This window comes from Eumetopias jubatus, unplaced genomic scaffold (genome assembly GCF_037043125.1).
Source record: "Eumetopias jubatus isolate StellerSeaLion01/CBP00866 unplaced genomic scaffold, mEumJub1_p1.0 scaffold_14, whole genome shotgun sequence".
Taxonomy (NCBI): domain Eukaryota; kingdom Metazoa; phylum Chordata; class Mammalia; order Carnivora; family Otariidae; genus Eumetopias; species Eumetopias jubatus.
The window spans coordinates 101,913,599-101,935,001 of record NW_028274820.1 but is presented as its reverse complement, the minus strand read 5'-3'; the positions used below and the strand labels follow the sequence as shown (position 1 = coordinate 101,935,001).

General features: G+C 56.4%; 1 protein-coding gene across 6 annotated transcripts; it reads left to right on the top strand.

Moving 5' to 3' along the window:
• Positions 1 to 2,073: 2,073 nt before the first annotated feature.
• On the top strand, positions 2,074 to 10,477 carry ZNF467 (zinc finger protein 467). Of its 6 annotated transcripts, none has more exons than XM_028106332.2 (6): positions 2,074 to 2,461; positions 4,185 to 4,295; positions 4,607 to 4,682; positions 5,184 to 5,300; positions 6,084 to 6,197; positions 8,602 to 10,477. In XM_028106332.2, the coding sequence occupies exons 3-6, from the start codon at positions 4,649 to 4,651 to the stop codon at positions 10,098 to 10,100; spliced, it is 1,764 nt and encodes a 587-aa protein (XP_027962133.2). In that variant the 5' UTR covers positions 2,074 to 2,461; positions 4,185 to 4,295; positions 4,607 to 4,648; the 3' UTR covers positions 10,101 to 10,477. The 6 variants fall into 6 exon arrangements, with proteins under 6 accessions (XP_027962133.2, XP_027962130.2, XP_027962135.2 ...); XM_028106329.2 differs by having other exon boundaries at positions 2,074 to 2,548; XM_088018265.1 differs by lacking the exon at positions 2,074 to 2,461 and adding an exon at positions 3,143 to 3,176.
• Positions 10,478 to 21,403: the final 10,926 nt, after the last annotated feature.

Genomic DNA, 21,403 nt, shown 5'->3' with positions numbered 1-21,403 from the left:
CCTCCTCCTGCCCCCTCTTGTAGGCAGTAGGCACTTGTGAAGCCAGGGCCAGTGAGCAGAAGGAGCTGAGTTTTCAGGCTGGTTGAACTGTGTGAAGGCAGTGGGAGAGCATGTGCCCTTTCCTCTGTGGTCCGACTTCTTACTGGGGGTGATTATGTGTGGCTGGCTGGGTCCATTCTGGTCTCCTTTTGAGAGAGTCTCCTAGGGTCCAGAACCAGGAAGCCTGGGCAGGGGAACAGAGCAAGACTCCAGGAGGAGTGGCAAGGGTGGAAAGTGTGTCTGTTGCGGGTGGGGGGGTGGGGGGGGTGGTGGCGGTGGTAGGAGAAAAAGGGGCCTGGAAGGCAGCCTCCCCCAACCCTGGGGGCAAGGCAGCCGGATAGGATCATCTGAGTATCCGGTTGGGGCAGCAGGTGGCCCAGGTGAATCCTGGTTACATCTTGGTTACCAACTCCCAGGACACCCAGGCTGGGATGTGGCCCGGGCCTCAGATTCCATAGACCTCCATCCCCTAAATCTGCTGTCCCACTGAGCATTCCACATAGTTACCCCACCTCGGGGGAGGAAGCTGCTGGGAACCAGAGCCACGCTAGGCATTTCTCCTGGGCCCACCATCGGTCCTGTGGCCCAAAGAGGGTGCAGTGAGTCCCTCAGGGAGCTCTCAGGTGGGGTCCTCAGAAAAGGCCAGGGTTGGGCCATGAGCATGTTGCTGTTCCTAATCTCTCACACATGTACCCCATCCACTCTCCCCCTGTTGCTTCACAGGCTCACACCCCTGCTGCAGGTCTCACAAGTGCTCCTGCCCCACCCTAGCACAAAGAGACACTCTACTCCCGGGGCCATGAGCCCACTGGGCGCTGACTAGCTGAAGGAGCCCATCCAGGAGGTTGAAGAGCCTTTCCCAGCTGATTCCGAGGTACCCAGTGCTCTCCCGGGTACCACCCGCTACCATGTCTCTCCTAAACGGCAAGGAATATTGATGGTGCCCCTGCTGAGAGCTGTGCTTCTCTTTGGAGGACTCACTCCCCGCTCTGGATTCTAACCGCAGGTGATAAGGCAACGCCTGGATTGGGGAGAAACCCAAGTCACAATGCCCCTCTCCCCTAAAGAGGGCAGGAGGGAGGAAGCTGGAAGCCAGGGGAGATTGGAGAAAGAGAGATGGGAGAGGGGGCCTGGAATAACCAGCCCACTCAGCGGGACAAGAACAGGATAGAGGGAGCTTTCAGACGGAGTCAGGTGCCTGGGTGGCAAGGCCGAAGAAAACCATCATAACCCGGGCGGGGACCCCAAGACGCCCCCGAAACCGGATCTAAGGGCTGCGGGCATCCCTCCACACCTAACCGGTACAGGTTTCCAGGCCAGTAGGAGGACCAGCCCCCACCCCGCCCAGAGAAGTCTCCCCTCCCAGCAGCCCCCTCCCCGGGACCCCGCCCTCTGAGTCTCCGCCCAGCCCGTCTCCAGCCTCACCCCCTAGTGCCTCCTCTCCAGCCCCGCCTTCTCCCTGGGGACCCGGCTCAAAGCCCCCACCCCAATTTCTGTTTCAAAGGGCCCATTCTCGGCGGGCACTGAGGCCCAGCTCGGTCTCCTTCGACCACCCCTCGCTGCCCCAAGTGACCCGACTCCCGCCGCGGGTGTCGCTTCGGGTCCTCCGGAATCTGCCGGCGGTTGTGGGTCTGAGCGGATCCGGGTGGAATCGGGGTAGAGAGGAGGGGCGGGGTCGGAGTTTCCCAGATCGACCCCACAGACCGACTGTCGGGAGACTCGATCCCACCGCGACGAAGCGCCGCACAGATACGCTCCGGGGGGGGCAGGGTGGGGGGAATCGCGATTCAAAGACAGCAACGCAGACACTCACTGGCTCTCCTCCTCCGAGCACGCCCCCTCCTCTTCCCCTCCCCAACTCCCCACCGCACCCCCTCCCCTCGCGCTCCACCTTTCCCCTGGCTCCTCCCTCGGCGCCTGCGAGCACCCTCCCGCGCAGCCCGCGTGCCCTTCCTCCCTGCCTCCTCTCCCTCCTCCACCCCTCCCCCCACACTCCTCCCTTCCCTTCCCCCTCTTCCCTCCCCCCCACCTCGTTCCTAGGCTCCCACTTTCCATCACCTACTCTGGGCCTCCGTCCCTCCACATCGTCACCTGCACGCCTAACCCCGCCGTGCGCCCTCCTGCGACCCCACTCCAGCACCCCCCTGCCCCTACCTCCCCCACGGGGTGCCCCGCAGCTCCCCTCCTGCTTCCGCGCTCCCCTCCCCCCTGCCGGGCGCCGCTTCCCCGCTCCCGCTCCCTCCGCGTCTTTTCCTCTCCCCTCCCCGCGAAGTTTCGGGGCTGTCAGTCTGTCAGTCTTTCGGGCAGTCGGCACCCGATCTACAGGCAGCGGGCGCCATTGCGAGCAGAACCGGCCGGGGCAGAAGGCCGGGGAGCCTGGGTCCCGCCAGCAGCGGGGAGACCCGACCGGCCAGCCCGCCAGGTACGGGCCGTGGAGGCGCCCAGCGGCAGGCGGCTCCGCCCGCTTCCCCTTCTACACCGACACTCAGTCACTGCCCGCTCCGCGCAGGTGACAGCCCCGGGGGTGGGGGCGCTGGGAGCGCCGGAGGGGGTGAGGTGGGGTTGGGGGGGGCAAGAAAGGGCAGGGGAGGGGCAGGGGCTGGAGGAGGGAGGGGTTGGGGCTGGGGAGAGAGGGCCTGGCTTGAGGGTGGGCACGGTAGTCGTGAAGAGGAGGAGGACCGGGGATCTGGAGGGAGGGGCGGAGGCTGGGGAGAGGGGGCCGGGTGGGAGTCCGGTGGGAGAGGGTTGGGAGGCTCCCGAGGGGAGGGAGTGAGGAGTCTCCGGACAGGGTAGAGGGAGTGTGGGAGGGGGCCGTGGGGGAAGGGGGGGACAACGAGGCCAAGGGATCTGGCCTTTTGGGGAGGGGCGGGAGAGAAGGGCGCTGACAGGTGAGCCCGGGAGCCGGGGAGGGGCTGGGCCCTGGAGTGAGGTCTGGGCGAAGAGGCTCTAGGGGACAAACGGAGGCGGGGAGGTGGGACGGGAGGGGTCTGGTCGGGAGGAAAACTTGGGGGGGGTAGAAGTCAGTGGGGAACAGAAATGGGGAAGGTAGCCACTGAGAGAGAGGGGAGGGAAGCGGAGGTGTGTTGGGAGGCAGGGGTGGGGAGGAGCAGGGTCAGTGAGAAGGTCCAGAGCGAGCCGTAAGCCACAGACTCCCAGGCTTGGGGGAGCCTGGGGACAAGGGAGGGAGCTCGGGGAGCGCACTGGAAGGGGGAGGGGAAGAGCGGTTCTAGGGACTGGGGACCGGGAGGGTAGGGAAGCGAGAGCCTGCTGGGGAGGCAAAGGGGGAAGGGAGACGGGGGCCTCGGAGGGGAAGGCAAGCTGCAGGAGGGAGGCGGGGAGAGAGGGAGGAGGATGGTGTGGGGAGAGGGGAGGAGGGCTGGGGAGGGGGGAGGGAGGGAGGGAACTGAGGTGAAGAGAGGAAAGGAGAAGGAAGGGAAACCAGAGTGGGGGAGGAGAGGGAGAGGGGAGGGGAGTGCGGGGTGAGGGAGAAAAGCGGGGAGGAGGAGGGCGGCGTTAGGGAGGAAGGAAAAGAGGAGGGGGAAAGGAAGGGAGAGGGTGTGCAGCCGGGGAGGGGGATGGAGCCTGGGGGAGAACCGGGAGGGAAGGGAAAGGCGGCCCTGAGCCGGGGGAGGAGGAGGGGAGCTCTGTCGCCGAGACTGCCCGGAGCTGCGGGTCAGGGGGGCGGTGGCTGGGGAGGGCCTACCGGAGGGGGCCGGGAGGGGCTGGCCCGGCTGTGAGCGGGGGGAGGAGCCGGAGGGGCGGGGCAGGGGCGGGGCTGGGGAGCCGGCCGGATTCGGCGGGGAGAGAGGGCGGAAGGCAGAGGGAGCCGGAGAAGGGAGGGGCAGAAGAAAGGCTGCCAGAGAGACCGGGGGGTGGGGGGGGAGGGGGAGGGGAGTCCGCTGGGGGAGGGGCAGGGAACCCGCTGGAGGAGGAGCTGGGAAGGGGGCTCGAGGGCGGGGTGTGGCGGCCGGGGGAAGCCCTGAGGGGGAGGGGCGATGGCTTTTGAAGTAGGGTTTTGGGGAGAGGAAGCAAGAGCCATTTCCTGCCTTCAGCAAAGACCCTCCTCGGAGGGCCTCCCCCACCGGTTGCCCAATAGTGACACTCACCTCCGCCCCTCGCCCCTCGGCTGGCTCCTATTTCACCAGCTCCTGCAGTGACAGCCGGAGGGCCCAGGAGATGACGTTCCCGGCTCCCCACCCCGGTCTTCCACTGTCCACCCTCTCCCCAGAGAATCGATTGATTCCTGACGTCCCCAGGCAAGGGCACTGGGGGGTGGGGCGCACTGGTGGGCTGGGCCTGGTTCAGAGACCCGCCAGGTGAGGGTAGGGTTGCAGCTGATTTCTGGAGCTGACCAGAGCCCGCGGAAGTGGCTTCAGGGCCTTGGCCTTGGCCTTCAAAGATCTCTTGGCTTTCTGAAACCCATCTTCCTTCATTCCCCTTACCTGTACCCGGGGACATCACCTTTGGAGCTCCTGCGGATGGCTGATGGGGAGAGGTTGGGCAGAGCCAAGGCCCAAGGGGCAGCTGTCGGGAGAAGAATGTGAACAAGGATGTGTTTTCTCCTTAGGGCGTGTGGCCTGGTTCCCAGGAGGAGCTACCCTGGGTTGCCATGAGAGAGACCTTTGAGGCCCTCAGCTCTCTGGGTGAGCCAGCAGCACTCAAGGAACGTGGGTGGGCGGAAGGCAGGATTCAGCAGCACCCTAGGCCTGCTGCTTCCCTACCTCCTGTCCTCAGGAGATGGCAACCCTGAGACCCAAGAGACACCTCCCCCCCCCCCCCCCCGCCCCCGGAGCCTGTAGGGCAGCCTCAGCTCCATCAGGGTCTATTTCCATGCCTGGCCCTGTGGAGGGTGTGCGGGATTGCATGTGCACATGTGCACATGCGGACTCCCAGAGCCCCCGGATGTTTAAATCTAGTCTATCTCTTCCTTCACCTGCCCTTGACTCAGTGCAAAGGGGCTGAGGTGGATACCTGGCCAGGCTGCTGGGGAGCCCGGCTCTCCCCTGTCATGCTGGCTAGAGACCCTTCCTTCCTGAGCCAAGTTGAAAAAAGTCCCTTACCTGTTTTTGGGAAGGGGAAGAGCCCCTCCCTTTGATCACCTGTACTAGACGTTTTACTTGGTCCCATCCTTCCGCCTATAACAGGATTCTCTGTGGGACAGCCGGAGATGGCCCCCCAAAGTGAGCCTGGGGAAGGGTCCCATAATAACCAGCAACAGATGTCCCCTTCCAGGGAAGACAGCATGCTGGGCACATGCTCTGGTAAGTCGGTGGGGACCATGAGCAGTGGCTCGGGGTGGGATCTACCTTTTCCTTCCTCATCAAGTATTTGTTGAGCACCTGTTAAGTGCCAGGGTGCTATTCTCCGTATTTGGAATACCTCAGTGACCAAACAGATAAAGATCCCTGCCTTCCAAGAGCTTAATCTTAGTGAGGGCAGAAAGTCAGCAAACAACAAATATAAAAACAAATGTACTTATAAACTGTGTCGGAAGGGGATGTGTGCTATGGGGAGGGCCAGGGATAAAGCAGGGTGAGGGGCCTGCAGGATTAAATCGTGTGACTGTGACAGTGGGCCCCACTGGGGAGGTAAGATTTGAGCAAGATTTGGAAGAGGTGAGGAAGGTGGCTAAGTAGCTCCCATGTCTGGCTTCTTGACATTCTGATCTTGTGCAATGATTTGCCTGGAACTTGGGTCCCTCTGGTGGCTGGGAGGTCTGCAGCCCCCCTCCCAGGAGTCTCATGCAAGTCCCAGGGCAGGGACCTTTCCTTGCTTCCACTACCTCCCACACATATTCCAGAAGCTCCTCACAGTGGTGGCTCTTGCAACCCCACAGCCTTAGCTTGCAGCTGCTCCTGCTTGAAGGAGCCTGAGGCTGCCCAGGGGCAGCTGGGAATTCAGTCCCTGCAGGTATGATGTGGGACACAATCCTGCCAGTGGGGCTGGGACTAGGGTTGCAAAAGCCCCTGCTTGATGGCACTAGTGGGGACCTCTGTCCATCTGGGATGTCTTTGGAGTCCTTGAGGTAGCCTGTTCTCTGCCAGGGCACGAGGCTCCCAGACCAGTGGAAGGTGCCCACACTGAAGAAGCTCAAGCCCCCTGCAGAGGAGGCCAGGTGTGCACGCCACAGAAGGCCGAGCCCATGGGCTCCTGCCCAGGTAAGTCCACCCATCTCTCCAGCCCACCGGGGGCCCAGGCAGAGGGGACAGGAGCCTTGTCAACTCCCGGCTGCTATCTGATGAGGCAGCCCCTTTAGGCCCTTCCAACCTAAGATGAATCAGTCCCTGGCACCTTTCTGAAGTAGAGCTTCAGCCCCCAGGGGGAACTCCACATCACAGATGACAGGACTCAGAGAGGCTGGTCACCCAGAGAAACCGACCCTCACCTCAACATCCTCTAGAAGTCTGAACTTCTCCTCCTACCGCCCCCTGTCTATGTGTGTACTTGTTGACCACTTGAATTACCCTTCCCACGAAGACCTACCTTTTCATTGCCTCCCCCACCCCAAACAAGCTCCCTCCCCCAAATCTCCACTGGCCTCGGTGGTCCCCAAAGTCTCCAAATCTGTGGTACGCGGACTCATCTCCCCGACACCCAGTTTGATCGAACAGTTGATTTCTCTCTCCACAATGCTGCCATCACTCCCTTCCACTCCCACCACACTGAGTACCTTCTGCCTGACTGATGTCGCTTATTCCAGGGGCTTATTTAGGGCCTGCTAGGTCCAGGCTGCTTTAGGTAGAAGGGAACACAGAGGTTGCTCCTAGGCTGACACAGACCCGGTTTGAATCCTTCCTCTCCATTTCCTAGCCCAGTGACTTTAGACAGGCTCCTTCACCTCCAGGAGCTTGTTTGTTCACCTGTGAGCAAGGAGAAGAGTCACTTCATGGTTCCTGGGAAGCTTTGTGACAGTGGATGGACCGTGTGTCATCTGTGGTTGGCACTCAATAAATGGTGGCAATCCTCGTTTGTATCAGACACATACAGAAATGGAACACAAGACATCTGCCTTTCAGGAGCTGAAGTCTAGCTGAGATGACATTAATATGAACTAGAGTAAGGAATTAAAAGAACAAATAACAATAAAGCCACATTGCAAGGCAGTGTAACGGTGTTAACAGTAAGTGCTCTAGGTAAGAGAGCCTCATGCATTGGATTTGTCAAAGATTTTGGTGATCTCTGCTACATTTTGAGGGAGGTGTAGACATCAGCTCTGATGGTGGGGTGGAGGATGAGAAAACATTCTAGGCTGAGAAGAGACTTTAATACAGAAAAGTTGACGTGTGGTTGGGGTTAGAGAAGACCAGCTTGGCTGCGGAGGAGCATTTATGCCTGGACGTAGTAAGACAGTTGGACTAGGTTGGCATGAACCTCAGATGCAGCTCGAATTTACTTTATCCTGTAAATAACAGGGAGCTATTGATGGTTCTTGAGTAGGAGAGCAGTATCACAATAGGATAAATAGTTGTTTGGAACTGATGGATCGGTGAAAGAAACTGGGAGTAAGTCTAACTGTGACAGCCCGTGTGCGCATGTCCACTAGTGCTCAGGCTATTACAGATTTTCAGAGCCAGACAGGACTCAGATCATCTGGTTCAATGGTTCTTAAACAAGAATGACTTTGGGAGCTTTAAAGAAAGAGAACAGATTCATGCACCCTGCTCCCATAGATGCATTTGGTAAAAGTCTCCAGGAGGTTATGATGTGGCACCATGTTTAGGAACCATGAACTAACACAACCCTTATACCTAAGCAAACTAACACAGTGAGCTCAGAGCGGTAACAGAGGTAAGTTAACCAAGGTCACACTACTGGCTAGTGGCAGAGGAGAACCCAAGTGGATGCTCCCAGTCTGGGCCCTGAGCTCCTTTCTCTTGGCTGGACCCCTGCAGTGCCCAAGCGAGGCAAAGGGCCAATGGGACCCACCTCAAACCTGCTCCCCCAGAGGGTGCTCCCTGCTCCTCCAGAGGTTGGCACTGTTCGCTGGTTCCCCAATTCCTGTAAACTCCATCCTCCTCTTCCTAAACTGGGATTTCCCACCTGGCTCCAGAGGCAAGAGTGAAGGGAGTTAGGGGCAAGGGCGGGGGGGCCTTGGAGAGGCAACTCCGTGGCCACTAGAAGGGAGTTAGAGCGGCTCAGCTGATGGGAGACTGTGGTTCCAGAAAGGGCTGGAAGCTCTGGGGCAGCTAACTACGTGAGCAGATGAACCCGGAGTGAAGTCTGAGGATTGAACTTTGAGCAACGTTTATATTCAGGGGGCACAAAAGTCCCCCGTGCCTTCTGCAGAGGCAGGGAAAACACTCCCCAGCCCCGCGGGAGCCTAGGAGAAAGCCCCCACGCGGGAGGAGCTGGGGGCTCTCAGCAGCTTCCTGGGCTGCAAGGAACCAAGGAGGTGGACCGAACGGTGCCCTTCGGATTTGGTCATTCCCGGGAAGCTTCCAGTAGAAGGGAGAGAACAAGAGCCAGACTGGCGGGGCTCCAGAAGTGGTGCTCCTATTGGCAAATAAACGTGGCATAAGTAAAAGTGGGGCTTAATTGGCTCGTCTGGTTTTGACTCTTCAGGCGATGAGTGGATGATACGGAAGGTGAAGGTGGAGGAGGAGGATCAGGAGGCAGAAGAGGAGGGCGAATGGCCCCAGCATCTACCGTTACTCCCCGGCCCTTTTCCCGCGCCGGACCTGGGGCCTCTGGCCGCCGCGTACAAGCTGGAGCCCGGGGCCCAGGGGGCACTGGACGGACTCGCGCTGGCCGGGTGGGCCCCGAGCTCGGAGAAGCCCTATGGCTGCGGGGAGTGCGAGCGGCGGTTCCGGGACCAGCTGACTTTGCGGCTGCACCAGAGGCTGCATCGCGGCGAGGGCCCCTGCGCCTGCCCAGACTGCGGCCGCAGCTTCGCGCAGCGCGCGCACATGCTGCTGCACCTGCGCAGCCACCTGGGCGAGCGGCCTTTCCCCTGCTCCGAGTGTGACAAGCGCTTCAGCAAGAAGGCGCACCTGACCCGCCACCTGCGCACGCACACCGGCGAGCGGCCCTACCCGTGCGCGGAGTGCGGCAAGCGCTTCAGCCAGAAGATACACCTGGGCTCGCACCAGAAGACGCACACGGGCGAGCGGCCCTTCCCCTGCACCGAGTGCGAGAAGCGCTTTCGCAAAAAGACACACCTGATCCGCCACCAGCGCATCCACACCGGCGAGAGGCCCTACCAGTGCGCGCAGTGCTCACGCAGCTTCACGCACAAGCAGCACTTGGTGCGGCACCAAAGGGTGCACGAGGCGGCCGGCCGCGCCCCATCCTCTCCCGACGCGCCCGCTTCGCCGGGTTCCCCCGCCCCGTCCCCCACCCCGTCCCCTCCCGGGCCCAAGCCTTTCTCCTGCTCCGACTGCGGCCTGAGCTTCGGCTGGAAGAAGAACCTCGCCACGCACCAGCGTCTGCACCGCGGCGAGGGGCGCCCCTTTGGGTGCGACGAGTGCGCGCTGGGCACCACGGTGGACCCCGCCGCCGCCGAGCCCTTGGCTTGCGCGCCCGGAGACACCCCGGCGACCCAGGGCGCTCCCGCCGACGAGCGGTCCTCCTGCGCGGACTGCGGGCGCGGCTTAGCCCACGGGCAGCACCTGGCGCGGCACCGGCGGGTGCACCCGGGCGAGCGGCCCTTCGCCTGCGCGCAGTGTGGCCGCCGTTTCGGCTCGAGGCCCAATCTGGTCGCCCACTCCAGAGCCCACAGCGGCGCCAGGCCTTTCGCCTGTGCGCAGTGCGGCCGCCGCTTCAGCCGCAAGTCGCACCTGGGCCGCCACCAGGCGGTGCACACGGGCAGTCGGCCCCACGCCTGCGCCGTCTGCGCCCGCAGCTTCAGCTCCAAAACCAACCTGGTGCGCCACCAGGCCATCCACACCGGCTCCCGCCCCTTCTCCTGCCCGCAATGCGGCAAGAGCTTCAGCCGCAAGACCCACCTGGTGCGGCACCAGCGCATCCACGGCGAAGCCGCCCACCCTGCCCCCGACGCCGACCTCTCGGCCCCAGCCTGGCCCACTCCCACAGAGGTGCCAGCGCCCCCCCTCTTCTTCTGAGCCCTGTTCTCTCCGGGCCCCTTCCTTGGCTCACTGGTTGGAGAGACCCATGCTGGGGATCTTCTGGGCGGTGAGCACGATGGCCTGCACCCCGATGGCTGCTCTTCCCTCTTTATCTTACCGGAGAGAAAAGTCCGGAAAGGATAACCAGCTTTGACATTCTGTGACAAAGACAATGCTCAGAGTGTGAACCCTTGCTGGGAACAGTTCAGGCATGAGTCTCGGCAAGAATCTCACAAGAGACCCCATCAGAACGTTTGTTTTTTGGACCCTCCTACCCCCACCCCCCAAGGCCTGACTGGGTCAGGAGCCCTTCCAGGGGGAGTGAAAGAATGGTTATGTGTGTACTTAAAGTGTCATTAAAATTAAAATCTGAAGGTTCTGGAGCTGTTACATGAGCCGGGGGTGGGGGTGGGGCTGGGGGTGGGGGGAACAGCTGACTCTTCACATCCACTACCCCACCTGAGTCCTCCACCAGAGGACCGTCCCTTCCTACCCCAGGTGAGCTAAATTTAGCCAGGCGTTGGTAATGGGCTCTACCAAATGAAAATATAATAGAGCTAATTGCTAAGCCACTATCCTGCTCCCTGCTTCTAGCTCAGACATTTGATGGAAGAAGCATGAACATGCATTTCTCATAGCAGGTGTTGAGGCTGAAACTGTAGGGAATGCAGAGAAGGGCAGGGCGCCCTTTGGCCATTCCCATGGAGATGGCGTGCAACACCGTGGGTTCTGGGACTCTCCCGAGGAGATCTCGGAACAGCAGCCCCACCTGCCTCCCTGCCTGGCAGCCTGAGGAAGGACATGAACAGCAGATGAAGGTTGCTTTCCCAACACCATTTCCCCTACGTTCTGTCTTTATGATGGATGTTTGATCCAGACGTCTCTGTAGCTGCGTGTGCCCAGCCGGTTGGCTGGCTGGCTGGCTGCCTGGCAGTGAAGGGGAGGGGAGGATGATGGGGAACATGCTGGACTTGGAGAAGGCTCAGGTCTGACCCCTCCTGTGCCTCTCATAGGACTTGGAGCGGAGCATTCATTTTTCTTGCAACTCAGCTATTTCATTACCATAGATTGTTGGTTGATGAGGGCTGAGACCGTTTCCAACTCTAGCATTACCATCACCAAAAATAACCCTAGCCAATATTTATTGGGTGCCTACTGCCTGCCAAGCACTACACTAGGCACTGGGAAAGAATAGTGAGACAGACAGAGTTGCAAGAAATGTCAGAAGTCCTCGGCTAGGGCGAGCCCAGAGGGCTTTGGGGGGGGGGGTGTGGTGAGGACATCCCAAGTCTAGGAAAGGTCAAGGGAGGTTTGCAGGACATCTCTACCATGAGGCCTGAAGAATGAGCATGAGGATCCAGCTGAAGGGGGAGATTGGAGAAGACGGTGCATGCAGAGGTCCAAAGTCCAGCACCGCTGGCCGGTAGAGTGAGCATTGAATGACAGACCTGAGGAGCCCAAGAAAGAGGACGAGGAAGGGCAGACCAGGAAAGCCTTCAGCACAGACCAGGGAGCTCAGACTTTGTCCAGGGGCAGTGGGAAGCCATGGAAGGGTTTGGGCAGGGCAGGAAGAGAATGATGTTGACATGGGTGCATTTTAGAAAGATGATTGGCTACTTGCAGAGGATGGGCTGGCTGGAGGGGGCGCGGCAGGACACCTGCCCATGAGCAGTCCAGGTGACAGGTGGTGGGGACTGTGGACCGTGGTGGTGCCAGAGGAGATGGAGAGAAGTAACAGACCGAAGAGACACTTACCAGGCACGGGATAAGTTGCCCAGTGCAGAGAGGGAGAAGCGGGGTGGCGATGTGGGTGTGATTTCTGCTTGACGACCGACTACCCAACAGCAGCATTCCCCTGAGACGGGCAACACAGGAGGCGGAGCAGTCTTGAATCTGCTGAGCGAGATGGAAACAGTGCGTGCCCAGCAGGAAGCAGGCCATGTGGATGCAGAGCTCCGGAGGGGGGTCTGGGCCGGAGAGAGGTCTGAGGCCCATCGACATGTTTGTCAAGCTATGGGGCAGTGGATGATCCGAGAGAAGCGAGTGTGGAGTGAGCAAAGAGAGGGCCTGGGACAGAACCCTCGGGACACTCCCATTCAGGGGATGGCGTGCAGAGAAGTCTGGAAAGATTGGGGGTGTGCGGTGCCAGAGAGTGGAAAGGGAAACCCGGAGATGCACGGCAGGGCTGAAGAAAGGCAGTGTTTTCGGATAGAGGAGGAAGTCCCCAGCTGAAGGGTGTCGAGAGATCATGTAATAAGAACTTCTGAATCCTCTGGATTGTGCGGCGAGATCATTGGCAGCCTTGCTGAGACCTGCTTCTGGGGCAGTGGGGACGGAATTCAGGTTGCAACGGTGAATCACAAATGCACAGGCCCTTAGAAGGTAGAAGAAAATGAGACCAAGGTGCCGGTGGATGGCCGAGGTGGCTCAGGAGGCCCCTTTGACCGTGAGGCGAAGGAAGGAGGACACGTGGTTCTAAATGCAGGAAGTTTAACTTTTGCGGCCAAGAATGAGTAGGGGGTTCCAGGTGACCGTGGCCCTGCGGCCATAAGCAGGAGCCACCGAGTTTGGCCCCAGCAGCATTTTCAGTACTTGGAAATTTCCCTTGAAACTCTGGAATTTCAGCTTCTCTTGGGAAAAGTTGGAAGACACAGCAGACTAGTGGCTGGAGCTGAGAGGAAGTTGGCCTCTTCAGACGTAGGGGAGGAGGCGCAGTGTGTTGGGCCGTCGGCCTGCCCTTCGGCTGTGCTCTCTGGAGTTGCCTCCCAGGCCTCCCAGGCACTGAACTTGTGATTCTGCTAAAAAAAGTAATCTTGCAGACTCTGAAAATCAAACACATGAAAGCAACATTTATGTTGGTTATACCAGTGTTTATATTTCTCTAAACATTCTGGAATTCTTCTGTAAGAACAACTTTTAGGGGCGCCTGGGTGGCTCAGTTGGTTCAAGTATCTGACTCTTGATTTCAGCTCAGGTCATGACCTCAGGGTCCTGAGATTGAGCCCCGCAATGGGCTCCATGCTGGGTGTGGAGCCTGTTAAGATTCTTTTGCTCCCGAGGCTCCTGGGTGGCTCAGTCAGTTGAGCATCTGACTCTTGGTTTTGGCGCAGGTCATGATTTCAGGGGTCATGAGATCCCCCTCTACACTCAGCAGGGAGTCTGCTTGGGATTCTCCTCCCTCTCCTGCCCCACCCCCCGCCCCATTCATGCAAGCATGCATGCTCTCTCTCTTTCTCAAGTAAATAAATAAATCTTAAAAAAAAAACTACAAGATTCTCTCGCTCCCTCTTCTTCTGCCCCTCCCCCCACGCTTGCATGCTCTCTCTCTTAAAAAAAAAAAAAAAGAACAGCTTTTAGATCTGCAGCATGTTTGGGGAGACCTACCATGTGCCAGACATTTACAGGACTTCCCATTCTCTTGAATCTTCTTGACAAGGTGTATCTTTGAATTCTTGGAGTTTGTTGGCAAATAGTCAAGGTATTTAGTGTCAAAACAGGAGATGATGCTAAAAAATGCAATGTATCTGCAAGGGAAGGCTGGGATCCCTGAGGGATGCTTCCAGGGAGGAGTGCAGAGTGGAACAGTGGTGGTCTCGCGGACAATATATACCGCCCATGCCGCCCCCTATGGGAGCCAGCCCAGGTATGACCATCTTGGGAAAGCATCAACATTTTTACCTTAGAACCACATCCCAGCATGTGAAAATGCTCTGAGAAGTAAAGCACAAATGTACTATTTCTATAGAGAAGACAAAACGTTTTATTAACTCATTAAAATTTATTTATTTCTCCCCGATCGTGTTCCAAACAAAGATAGACGGTAGCCACTGGGTGGCGAGTACCCGGTCTTCCCCCGCCCGTCTGTACCAGGCACAGAGAAACATGGAGGTGTTTAACCACACCTCATGGCCGTCAGGAGCTTACGCTGAACATGAGAGATGAATGTCAAGGAAATGCCACATAAGCATTTCTGTGGCTCTAAAGACCAGAGAGCTCAGAGCAGGAGAGGAGGGCCTGAACACAGAGCTGGGCAGGTGGGGTCCAGCTCCCAGGCAAGGAAGGAGGGAGAGGACAGCTCCATCCCCACCTTCTCCCCGCACACCTCTCTCCCGCGACCCTCGAAGCCCCGAAGCCCCGTGGGGTCCTCCGATCCTGCTCTCTCACAGCCGGTGACCCTCCCCCTTCTCGCCTAACCGTTTGAGATTCCCAAACTTTTCTTTTAACGTGGTAAAATCTACATTGCATGAAATTGACCATTTTAACCATTTTAAAGTATACACTTCACTGGCACTAAGTACATTCACAGTGTTATGTAAACATCACTGCTATGTTTCCAGGACCTTTTCATCCCAAACAGAAACTCCATCCCATTGTGTTTTATGTGATGGCACATGTCAATAAGGTTGTCCTTGGGGTCAGGGAGAAGGCAATACAGGCCTGCAGTGTTAGTGGGGGGTTGGGGGGGGCTGCCCTAGAGCCCGGCCCACTGTCCTGCTGGCTGGGAGAAGGAGCTTCGCATCCCTGTAGCTGCCAACAGGTTAGAAAACTCTCCTCCATCCCACAGATCTGAGTTCTTGCATGTGAGGGAGATGGGGTCCAAATTCACTTACCACTGAAGGGGTGGGTATCCAGCAGGTTTCCCTGAACTGTAATAGTTCACAGACATGACAAACACCGTAGAGGCCTGAACCCCACCAGGCATCCACCTAGCCTTTCCTTGTGGCCTAGACTTTATTAGAGTCCTCTGGCCTCTCTGTAGCCCAGCTCCACTCCATCTCAAATGGATGGGCTGGGGACCACTATCTTATCGCTATTATTTTCCAGGATTTCTGGTGGCCATCACCACTCAGGTGATCTGTACTCACAAGAGCAAGGGACGCGGTCCTGATTGACAAACTCTTCCCCCTCCTCTAGGTCTTTTCCCCGGCTCCCACCTTCCTCCTATCCCAATCTCCTAACCTCCAGTTGATCTAACTGGGAGATCTTAGACGGAATACAGCCCTAGGGCCATTCTGGTGATGACTATAGTGCTGGAGGAGGCAGAGAAAGACGAAGAACTGTGTTGGCCTCCTGCACCAGGGCACAGTGGTGAACAGAAGACGGTGCTTCTTACCCGCCTGGGACTTCAGGACCATCCCCAATGGCTCCACCACTGCTTCTAGCGTGAACACCAATGAGCGGGGGCACCCAGCACCCCCACGCACTCCATTCCTATGCTCTTGCTGCTTTTCATCTTGAGCAGGAGGGGAGAGGGTCAGTGAAGGAGCCAGCCTGGTGCGCTGCCAATAAACACATGGCCGGTGTACTTTGTGTCGGAAGATATCCAGATGCTCAGACTGTTCCTATTGTCCTTCAAGGTGACACCATGCTTGGGAAATTAAGTTAGTGATAAAGAGGGTATTTGGCAGCAGTGAAATGAGCAAAATGTAGTGGGTAAACGTATGAGATACTAAATCCGGGCTTCAGTGAAGTCTGTCTGGTCCATGTTAGTAAGACAAAGAAACTTCCGTGCAGCCTGACCTCCCATTTCTTCCCCCTCTCCATCAGTAGGGCTGGACAAGGAGACCCGCTGGTCACAGGGACCTGCCGGACATCCCTATGAATCTCAACTCAGAAAGACTCCATACATCCCCCAGGCTTGGTCAACTCAACCGGCAGGGACGCTCTGGCATTTGAATCCTCCACGCATTAAGATTGGCTGAGCTTTAATGTCTACCCAGCCTTGTGCAAACACTGAAGGGAATTCGATGAAAGATCTTGCCCTCGTGGCATTTAGAGTCCAGAGAGAAGCCATGGGTTGCTCTGGGACCCAGCATTCCGGCTGCTCCAGGAGACCCCAAAGAAATAAAAGCCAAAGTCCGGACTCACAAACCTAAGCCTTAGGGAGAGAAGGCTTGAGCTTCACGAAACACCCAGCCCCTCACATATGGTGGTATGGCCCAGCGATGGGCACAGGAGGGGTCCAGGCAAGGGAAGGGCGCGGGCCAGAGCAGTCAGGGCCGGCTTGGTAAGTAGGAGGGTCCTGAGTGAGTCTTGAAGGATGCCAGGACCAGAGCAGACAGAGAGGAGGTGGGAGAATCCAGAACAATCCAGGATGGCGGGTAATTAAGTGCTGAGCTGTACAGTCAGGCACGGTGCCCCCAGAGGTCAGGTATTTTGGGGTTGTCGAGCTCAGCATCAGTGCACAGCAAACCTACCTCCCCGGTTCCTCTGCTGGTGGGCCATCGAATAATCAGGACTCCTTTCTTCCACAGCACTTCACAGAGCTGCCTGCCGCACCACACCTCCCTGTGTCGGCTGCTCCAAAGCAGCTGCTGAGGGACGGGGCAGGTGGTACGAGAGGGGTTTGCCATTACCACCACTAGTAATAATAGTAGCTAATATTTACCTAATACTTGCTGTGTGCCAGGCCCTGACCTGAGTTCTTCGTGTGCGTGCGTGTGTGTGTGTGTGTGTGTGTGTGTGTAAACGCAGCCCAATCTTCGCAATAACTACCATTATTATCCCCACTTTATAGATGAGGAAACTGAGGCACAGAGCAATTAAGTCATTGGAACGAGGTCATTCATTCATTCATTCAACAAACATGAATGGGGTATCTGCTACGTGCCTGGCACTGTGAGATGCTGGGAATAACAGTCATAAACTAAAATATCTTGAACACTTACTTTGTGCTAAGTACTCCACAAATTAAGGGTTTTGCAGAGGCTGCTCCCTTTTCCTCACTACCGCCCTATGAGTGGGCATCATTGTCCCAGTTTTTCTGGGACTGCCCTAGTTTTTCTGAGTAGGCAAAAGAGGCTCAGAGAGTTTAAGTCACCTGCCCACAATCACACAGCAGTACATGATGAAAGCAACGCAGTGGTTTGGTTCTAGAGCCTGTCCCTTTAAAAAAAAAAAAAGATTGTTTGAGTTGTAGTAAAATACACATAGCCTGACACATAGCATCTTAACCCTTTTTAAGGGTATGGTTCAGTGGCATTCAGTGTGTTCACATCGCTGAGCGACTGTCACAACCATCCACCTCCTGAACTCTTCTCATCTTGTGTGATGCTTCATATTATGTGCCAACTTGGCTGGGCCATGGTGCGCATCTATTAGGCCAAATATTATTCTGGATGTTTCTCTGAGGGTGTTTTGGGATGAGATGAACATTTCAATAGGTGGACTTTAAGTAAAGTTGCTTGCCCTTCATAATGTGGGTGGGCTCCACCCAACCAGCTTCAGACATGAGTAGAACCAAGACTGACCTTCTCTGGGTAACAAGCCTTCAGCCCGCAGAGGCCTTCAGCCATGATCTGCAGTATAGGCTCTTCCCTGGGCCTCCAGCCTGCTGGCTTCCCCTGCATCGTCTGACTGGCCAGCCTCCATAATCACGCAAGCCAATTCCTTGTAACAAATCTTTCTCTCTCTCTAAGCACATCCTATGAGTTCTGTTTTTCTACAGAACTCTGACTGATACATCTTGCAAAACTGAAATCCTGTACCTATTAAACAATAGCTCCCAGTCACTCCCCACCCCCTAGTCCCTGGCAACCACCACGCTGTTTGTCTCTACAAATTTGACTACTCTAAGTCCCTCAGAGAAGTAGACTCACACAATATTAGTTTTTTTGTGACTGGCTTATTTCACTCAGCGTAATATTCTTGAGGTTCATTCATGTTGTCTCATGTGGCAGCATTTTCTTCCTTCTTTGAGGCTGAGTAATATTCCATTGTAGGTACACATCACATTTTGTTTATCAATTCATCCATCAAGGGATGCTGGGGTTGCTTCTACCTCTTGGCTAGTGTGAGTAATACCACTAACAACACAGATGTGCAAATATCTCTTTGTGTCCTTGTTTTCAATTCTTTTGGGTATACACCCAGGAGTGGAATTGCTAAACCATGGGGCAGTTCTATTTTTAATTTTTTGAGGAACCACCGCATGGCTTTCCACAGCAGCTGCCCCATTTTGGTTTCCCATCCACAGGGCACAACAGTTCCAATTTCTTCACATCTTCACCAACACTTGGCTTTTTTCTGGTCTTTGATAATAGCCATTCTAATGAGTGTAAGTTGATCTCTCATTGTGGTTTTGATTTGCATTTTCCTAGAGCCTCTACTTTTGTACACCAGACTCTGTTATTTCCTTTCAGAAAGGATGCTCACCTTCCTGGTTTTCAAGGAGCTCAGGTGGGTGGACCCAGTGGGTCAATGTATAAGGGAAGTTTATGTGAAGGGTCCTGGGATGAAGGGTAGGAAGCAATGAATTAGACCTGGAGGGTCAGGAGGTCCTCTCTGAGGAGGTGAGGTAACTTGCTGAGACCATGTCCCTTGGACTAGGCTCTCGGCCATGTGGCCACATTGTCCCACTGCATTAGTGCACGTCTGTCTCCTGGGAGAGAGAAAGGGGCTCCTGCCCCAGTGGCCCAAGACAGGAAGCCACATTTCCGGGTGGCACAGACCTGAGAAAAAACACGAAGCTGCTGAATGTGGGCTTGAGCATCTGTTGCAAGATGCTCTCCTTCCGGGAGCGATTGTGAGTTATGGAGTCACGCTGAATGGTGAGAAGGATGTCTGTGTGGAAGGGCGGCCGTCAGCTGTGATCTTTAGTAGTGAGGAATTGTCACAGGATGAAGCTTAGTCTCCATAGTAAACACATACTGTAACATCCTGAACAGAGGCAGTGGGAAGAGGGGCTGGTGTCCAGCAAGTGAATCGCAGAGGGGATGAGACAGGGTCGAGAGAGGCTCTGAGGAACACAAGGACCTCAGGATGTGTTCATGGAGCAGGTGGGTAGGAATCGGGGACAAGAGCCTACGCTACGTATCACAGATTTAGTGATGCTGCCCAGATTGGGCCCATCTCCGGGCCCCAGGATTGAGACCTGCCTGCACGTTGCCTGCCTAGCTTGCCTGCTCGCCACACACACACACACACACACACACACACACACACACACACACACACACACACACACACACACACCGGGCCCCAGGATTGAGACCTGCCTGCACGTTGCCTGCCTAGCTTGCCTGCTCGCACACACACACACACACACACACACACACACACACACACACACACACACACACACACACACACACACACACACACACACACACCGGGCCCCAGGATTGAGACCTGCCTGCACGTTGCCTGCCTAGCTTGCCTGCTCGCCACACACACACACACACACACACACACACACACACACACACACACACACACCGGGCTCCTTCACCAAAGGCACTGGATTACTTCCCAGGGCTGCTGTAACAAAGTCCCACAAACTGGGAAACTGAGAAATGTATTCTCTCACAGTTCTGGATGGTAGGAGTCCAAAATCAGCCACATGCCCCATTGAAGTTGCCGGGGGAGGATACGTGCCAGGCCTCTCTCCCAGCTTCTGGTGTTACTGGCAATCCTTCCCGGCCGTTCCCTGCCTTTGTGAAAATGAATAAAGGTAACCTTGTTCAAGATGGAGTCTGAAAGCCATGAAGGGATGGCCCTCGCGCACTACCACCTGCGTTAGCTCACATAGTACAGCTGGAAGAAGAAAGATTTCCTCCCTCTCCTGCAACCGCAAGCTGCCCTCACCTGCAGCCAATGAGAGGTCACCCCTTCGATCTCCTGCAGCCAATGAGAGGTCACCACTTCAATCTCCTGCAGCCAATGAGAGGTCAGTACTTCAATCTCCTGCAGCCAATGAGAGGTCAGCACTTCAATCTCCTGCAGCCAATGAGAGGTCAGCACTGCAATCTCCTGCAGCCAATGAGAGGTCAGTACCTCAATCTCCTGCAGCCAATGAGAGGTCAGCACTTCAATCTCCTGCAGCCAATGAGAGGTCCCTACCTCAATCTCCTACAGCCAATGAGAGGTCAGCACTTCAATCTCCTGCAGCCAATGAGAGGCTGACACCCACTCTGGACTCCCATTTTCTTCCAATGAACTTTTGTTCATAACACCCTATCTCAAATTCACCTTTTCCTCTATAAAAGGTCAGTGTCTTCCTTTGCCCTCCAGACTTGCCCATGGGGCCTCATTTTAACTGATGACATCAGCAAAGACCCCATTTCCAAGTAAGGTCACCTTCACAGGGACAGAGGGGTAGACCTTCAACATGTCTCTTTAGGGCAGGGTTCAACCCAGAATATAGAGCTTCACTGCAATACCGAGCCACAGCTAGAGGAGGAGAGATGGAAATGCAGGGTCCTGGCATTGGGCAGGGATGGGACGGGGACGGGACGGGGCAGGACGGGGAAGGGGCCAGGAAGGGGCCAGCTCAGTCTGTCAGGGGAGGGCTGCGGGCAGCGCAGTTCTGATCCGACGCGGGCAGTGGCGGACCTGGGCTCTCCAGCGGCTTGCATTCCCCCGAGCTCTTGCACTTGCACTGCGATCGGCTGGACATTTTTTTTTTAAAGATTTATTTATTTATTTATTTATTTATTCTTAGAGAGACACAGCGAGAGAGGGAACACAAGCAGGGGGAGTGGGAGAGGGAGAAGCAGGCTTCCCGCGGAGCAGGGAGCCTGATGTAGGGCTCGATCCCAGGACCCTGGGATCATGACCTGAGCCGAAGGCAGACGCTTAACGACTGAGCCACCCAGGCGCCCCTTTTGGAGATGCATCACAGCATTCAAAAAAGCCAAAAGATAATGATTTTGCTTTGCGGTCCTTTATTCTACAAGTGGTTTTTAAATGTATATTTTCTTACCTCTCTAACAGTAAAATAGCTTTGACGACCATAACAAACAAAAAAGCACAGCTGAGTTTTAGGTGACTGTAGGAGCAACAAAGAACAGAGCAATCTTCCATCCAACATGACTGTCATCTAGTGTTTCTGTAAACCGTGTGTGTGTGTGTGTGTGTGTGTGTGTGTGCGTGTGAGCACCTGCCTGCGCTGGGGCTTATTGTGAAGAGATAGAGCACGGAGGAACCACACGGGGGTGACGCTTCCCTCGAGGGGTGAGCGAGTTTGAAGGGGGGCTGGCGGGGATGGTTTGGAGGGATGGTAGAGCTGGGGGGTGCTCCCAGCCAGCATCCTGGGGGAGAGTGTGGGCAGACTGAAGCGGGCAGGACAGGGTGGGACAATGAGGTCAAAGTACAGGTTAGTCTCCAATAGTGGAAATTCTGTCTGCCCCTGGTTACTCAAGACCCCTCCTTGGTGTTGAGGCAGAACCTGGCCTGTGGTCACAGCATGGCAGACGCTGTCTGGGAGGAAAGTGATTCCGAGGGCCTGGGAGGGAGACAACCTCCCGCCCAGGGTGGGAGAAACGACTCTTCACTCCCTATGGATCCTTGGAATTTCTTTA